Source organism: Mustela nigripes, chromosome 1, assembly GCF_022355385.1.
Source record: "Mustela nigripes isolate SB6536 chromosome 1, MUSNIG.SB6536, whole genome shotgun sequence".
In the NCBI taxonomy this organism is placed as follows: domain Eukaryota; kingdom Metazoa; phylum Chordata; class Mammalia; order Carnivora; family Mustelidae; genus Mustela; species Mustela nigripes.
Genome location: NC_081557.1, coordinates 109054448 through 109060491, shown reverse-complemented (window position 1 = coordinate 109060491; position 6044 = coordinate 109054448). Strand labels below are relative to the sequence as shown.

General features: G+C 54.7%; 1 protein-coding gene across 1 annotated transcript; it reads left to right on the top strand.

The window, feature by feature from the left end:
- Positions 1-316: 316 nt before the first annotated feature.
- Positions 317-4077, top strand: NKX2-6 (NK2 homeobox 6). The gene is made up of 2 exons (XM_059393076.1): positions 317-599; positions 3452-4077. Exons 1-2 carry the CDS (start codon positions 317-319, stop codon positions 4075-4077), a joined length of 909 nt encoding a protein of 302 aa, XP_059249059.1.
- The last annotated feature ends 1967 nt before the right edge of the window (positions 4078-6044 follow it).

Below are 6044 nucleotides of genomic sequence, written 5' to 3'. Positions count from 1 at the left end.
CCGTCAACACAAACCAAATCTTTCCGAGGGTGGCTGGGGGTTGGAGTGGAATTAGTAGGGCGAGGGAAGAAAGCTCCTGGGGGAGGAAGGTGCGGGTTTGCACGTGGTTTCTGCCCGGACCAATGAGAGCGATCTTGTCACTTGGCCTCGGTCACCCCGTCGGCAGGGATGGCCCAGAGAAAGGCGCAGTGCTGGATACTGGGCGTCTGTCCCAGACCTCGGGTCTGCAGTGCCTGCAGCGCCAAGACGGGGCGCTCCGGGTGCTGGGCTCCTGGGGGACCGGGGCCACCCCATCCCCGCCTCCTCCGCCTTTGGAATGCTGCTGAACCCTGTCACCTCCACCCCCTTCTCGGTCAATGACATCCTCAGGCTGGAGCGAGAGCAGATTGATTCCGAGTCCGTGCAACTCCGGGGGACACGGAAGATCCCTGAAAGCTTTCAGTGTCTGCGATTTGTTCCAGAACCGCGAAAGGCAGAGGTTCCCAGCACCTGCAGGGCCCGCTGTGGCGACAGCGGCAGAAGGCAGGACGAGTCGGGGTCTCCTGGTGGTCCCTGTGAGACAGTCACGGACATGGACGTTGGACGGGTCGGGGAGCCAGGTGAGTACGTGTGCTCAGGTCTTGGCTCCTACCAGGAGATCATGGCTTTGGGGGCATCATCACTAACCAGCTGACGCGTGCGGGTGACACGCATCTCTGGGTCTTTCCTGCTCCAAAGGCCTAGCCCCATTTTCTCTTATTAGAGGATTCCAAATGGCAGATCTCTCAGCCCCCTCTTCCCATCTCCTCCAGACACCCAGTGTGCTTCCCGCATCCCTAACAAAATAAGTCCCGCATCTTAGGCGTTCATAATTTCCACAGCCTGTCCTCTGATTCCCAAAAACACATCATGCCCTCTCGCAGCCAGCCACACTACCCAGAAACTCCAGCTCCTCTTTCTTACAGTGAAGCCCTCTGCAGTATCTTAGCTGTGCTCCACCACCACCAGACTTCCCTGCCAACGTCCACGTCTCTCTACCCTAAAGCATCTGCCAGAAGTGTAGCCATCACATTAGCCGACCGCCGGGGAGTGGAAACTCGGCTGGCTCTGGGGTCAATCGCAGCCCTTTCTTGGGGCTTGCTAAGTGGCCTGGCCAGCTCAGTCAATCCTCCGCCTGGACTCCTGGTCCGGACAATGAGAGTGGCAACCAGATCAGTTAGCATCTGAGTCCCTAGGCCTGGACGGCCAACCCTCCGTACCTGGGAGCATAGAAGGGGAGCTCCGGTTTCACTGCTCTGGGAAAGGACTCTGGAGAGTCTGGGCGCCCGCTCTCCGAAAGCACAACCCCGGGGGCATGGACCCCTGTGTCCATCCACAGGAAGGGAAGGAGCAGTCAGTGAGTTGTCTTGTCTTGTGTCCTGCGACCCAGGAAACTTCCGCAGAGGAGTCTCAACATTTGGAGGGATGAAAAAGCCACTCTACCTCTGGACAAAACTTTGCACCTCGGTCTACAGTTTCCTGGTGCCCGTCGGGGAGCCCCAGGGAGGCCTCGAAGATCAGCCTTCCCCTGCCCGGCTGTGCCACCGCCCACCCATTCAAGGCGCAACGAATAAGGAAAGGGGTTAGTTTGCAGTTGTTCCTCGACTAGTAGTCTCCTTATTCATCAACTGCAGGAGCCTGGAGAACATTGGACTTTGCTGTGTTTGCAGAGAAGTCTGGGGGTGTTCTGCCATGGACTGTAAACACTAATGCCTTCGGAGATGCTCAACCAGCTCCGCATTCACTCTGGCCTTGCTGAGAAAGGGTCACAGTCCTGCTGTCACCTAGCAGCTGAAGGCTCACACAGCACCTTCCTCTTCTGGCAAACTTTGAGCAGCATCTCTTAAGCGGCTGCCCGCCCTGGACACCCAGAAGGGACCCACATCCAGCCCCAGGAACCAAGCCCAGGGCCACCGCAATGATCGAACCTTCCTGGTAAGCAATCCACTCATCTGTTCCCAGCGAAACCACCTTGCTTTCAAGGACACAGGGCGAGAGGGCCTCCAGACAGTGACCAAGAGCGTGCCCCGCAGCCCCATGGCCTGCCTGGCCAGCGACTCTCAAGTGGGGTCCTGCTAGTTCCAAAGAGTTGCTGAAGGTCAGCTGTAACTTTTCCATTTGTTAAGAATAAAACCGTAGTGCGTATTTTTCTTCTTTAAAGGACGAGATGGCCTCAGTTTCTCTGAGCACTGGCTTGTCTGAAGAAAGTTTTCATTTCCTCAAACTTCAAATACCAAAGAGTCCCATCTCCTGCTCATAGGAAATTGTGCCACTGGGGTTGGGGATTTGAAGTCGGGTTCCAACCCGCACCTTCTCTAATTAGGTGCGTCGCCTGGCCATGAACTTACAGCCACTCCACGTTCCTGGTTTCTCCTGGCGTGCCTTCCCATGAAAACTCAGCGTTTCCTCTCTACCCACCCTTGGGTTAAAACACAGCTTAGCCAAGACAGAAGAGAGGTGGGAAGAAGGCAAGGAAAGGCTGTATTTCAGTGGGCTTCAGACACAGCCACGGCGGGGTGACTGGGTAGGACACCACCCCAGGGAAGAGGAAGTCAGAGCGAAACCTGCTTACCAAAGACAACCCAAAGGAGAAAGAGGCCGCTTTTTAAAAAGCGAAATGTAGATCTAAACCTTGTATATGCCTCCAAGAGACACTCCGTTTCCGAGCCAAGAATTAGGAGTCAGAAAAATATTTCGTTCACCTTTATTTTATTTTGCTAATTTACAGAGCATAACATCCAAGAAAAATGGGACGGGTCCCTGGTGCCGGTGCACTTGACAACCAAAAAGACAAGGGTGTGTGCAAAGGTGCGGTGAAGGTGGAAGATACTCAGGACACCCACCCCTGAGCTTGGATGGGACACCCGGTGATGGGTGGGGGACCACCACAGATAACCAGGCAGACAAGAACCCACCGGCAAGCGCGTCGCCAAGTTTCAGCGCTTTCTCTTTCTCTCTATCTCGATCTCTCCCCCTTTCTACACCCCTTCTTTCCACCAAGGGCAGTCCAAAGTCAATTTCCATCTAATAGTCCCCCACATTTGCACTCGGTCCTTGCGGCAAAAGCTCTCCCAAACTCGACCACACTTTAGAATCGAATTACAGCGAATCACCCCCACCCCACCTATACACATACATTCTAAGAAGAAAATGGAGTTGTCTTAGATCAGCTACCTTTTGGGAAAGGGCCGCACACAGAAGACCCTAGAATGTCAAAATTTAAGTATGTGCCTGCAGGGACAATCGTCACAGGGCTTGGGGGAAAGGAACATACAGACCCTCCTGGGACGGGAGGGGGGTGTTAGCAGAGGGGACTGAAGGGGACGCGACGTGAAGGCTACCAGGGGAGAGGGTAGCCCCCGAAAAACAACGCAACACTTGCTCAGGTAAGCCTGAGGCTGGGCGCTGACGCTGTTCCTTCCTGTGCTTTTAGAGCCGGGCCTCAGCGCAGCCCCGCCCCTCCACAGCGGGACCAGGGGTCCGGAGCGCTGCGTTGGCGACGTTGGCATCGGCGCGCGCGGGAACAGCACGGAGCAGCCCAAGGCGCGGCAGCGGCGGAAGCCGCGCGTGCTTTTTTCGCAGGCGCAGGTTCTGGCGCTGGAGCGGCGCTTCAAGCAGCAGCGGTACCTGTCCGCGCCCGAGCGCGAGCACCTGGCCGGCGCGCTGCAGCTCACGCCTACGCAGGTCAAGATCTGGTTCCAGAACCGGCGCTACAAGTGCAAGAGACAGCGCCAGGACAAGTCCCTAGAACTGGCGGGCCACCCCTTAGCGCCGCGCCGAGTGGCGGTGCCCGTGCTTGTGCGGGATGGCAAGCCCTGCCTGGGTCCCGGCGCACCGGCCTTTTCCGGCCCTTACAGCGCGGCCGCGGCGCCCTATTCCTGTTACGGCGGCTACGCGGGCTCTCCTTTCGGGGCCGGCTACGGTGGTGGCTACGCGGGTGCGTCCTCGGGTCCCGTGGCGCCCGCACCTCTGGCCCGCGCCGGCTTCGCTGTGGGTGGCCCCAGCGCCAGCCCGCAGAGCCCTCTGCCCGCCCCGCTGCAGGGTGTCAGGGCCTGGTGAGGCGCCTGGGCTCCGTCCGCCCACCGTGTCCTGGGGCTCCGTCCCCCCAGTCTCTCCGCATACCGGCTTCGGCCTGGATGAGCGACGGCGGAGGGAATAGGCGACCCGATGGTACTTCTCCCTGAGCTATCCTGAACTTCGAATTGCCCCCAACAGGCCATCCCGCTGAGGCACTGGGGACATTTCTCTCTCCAGGACCTAAAGTGCGCGGGGCAGCAGTGGGAGGAAGGAAAGTCTGTAGGATGGTTGGCAGTTTCGGGTATCGGAGCAATAGCGAGGCTGGTGACTGTCGGGCCTCAAACCCAGGGTTTGCTAATAGACTCTTTAATTTGTGTGCGGCAGCCCGGGGGCCTGGCCCGGAGGAGGGGGGCTGTGAGTGGGCTGGGGTGCCCTAGAGGCCCACGATCCTCCATTAGAGGCTAGAGTTTGGGGAATGAATGTAAAAAGTAGCGGAGTGAAGTGTGGGAACTCGAGTGAGGAGCGGGAGTCGGGGGTTGGGGAGAGGATCCAGGAGGTCTGGGACAGAGACTATTGTGTGAGCCAAGCCCTCCTGGGAGAGTAAACCGCCCCTCCCTCTTCGTCTCCCCCTTTCCCCCCTTCCTCCCCTTTCCTCTCTCTCTCCCCCCCGCATTCCCCCTCCCCCCACCCCCACTCCCCGGGGGCGCCGGGCTGCTCCCCGAGGACTCTGCCTTCATTCTCCGGGACGCGGTTGCTCTCTGGGAAGGTATACTGTACATTCTGGTTCTCCCCTTCAAGGTCACTGCATTTTATCCCGTGTACACACCTCAGCACCTTGAGTAAATATCCTACATATATTTGTGTGTGTCCATGTGTGTAGGCCACTATAATCTCTCCACCTCTACTTACCTCCTACGCCACCGCGAATTAAAATAAAAAATGAAGCCCAGAAGTTCTGACTCGTCGGGATATATCCGAGTCCCCGAGGAAATGAAATGGCTGCAGCCCTGGAGATCCGCTAGCTGATTTCTTCTCTCACAGCCCCCTCTCCCTCTGCAGGGTTTCTTCCAAAACATAATCCTTGTCTTAATTGCGCATAAAGAAAGGAGGCCACCCTATGTCCATATGTCAAACACCAGGGGAAGGAAGCCTGAATTTTAGGGGAAATTATGACTTCCCTCCCCAAATATGTTTGAAGTTATGCAAATTGAAGACTGAAAACAAGCTCATTTTATTAAGGGAAACAAGGGATCAAATACATTTGTCTTTGGCAGGCACTAGTAGGGAAACCAGACTCCTGGACAATATTTTTAGATGGTGAAAACCTGGTTCTTTACCCCTTCACCACTAACTCACCAAAAGGTAAATTCTATTTAATAAATTTGAATATTTAATCAAAATGTACTCGTCCCACATTTGCTCATTTCTGAATATGTCCTGGTTGTTTTCACCAATGTGGGAAAACAGACTCCTTGGTTCTTTGTTAACTACACCTGACTATGGAAAGCTTTCATCTCTTAAATTTTATGTGCTTAAGCTAAAAACAAGAGTACCATTTCCTTACATTTCCTCTCCTTTTCATTATCATCTTTTTCTCTATTATTTCTCTACTTTTGCTGTTAACAAAAATACGGTTAGAAATACCCCTACAGTGTCTTGCAATTATAGTTAGTGTTGTGCTCCTGAGGTTGAAAAGGGCAGTATGTAGACTTTATTATTTTTTTTAAAGATTTTATTTATTTATTTGACAGAGAGAGAGAGAGAGACCGTGAGAGATGGAACACAAGCAGGGGAAGTGGGAGAGGAAGACGCAGGCCTCCAGTGGAGCAGGGAGCCTGATGCCGGCTCAATCCCAGAACCCTGGGATCATGACCTGAGCCGAAGGCGACTGAGCCACCCAGGCACTCCAGTATGTAGACTTTAAATCTGGAACTGTCAATAAATATTCCTTAGTCAATTAAGATAAGATTTAAAAAAAAAAATAAGGGTTATAGTTTAAATCTCCATCA

Excerpts from the sequence above, each read along its gene's own strand:
- NKX2-6 (XM_059393076.1), top strand. The coding sequence starts at position 317 with ATGCTGCTGAACCCTGTCACCTCCACCCCCTTCTCGGTCAATGACATC. Across the intron at positions 600-3,451 it reads TGGACGGGTCGGGGAGCCAG|AGCCGGGCCTCAGCGCAGCC; the intron begins GTGAGTACGTGT and ends CTGTGCTTTTAG.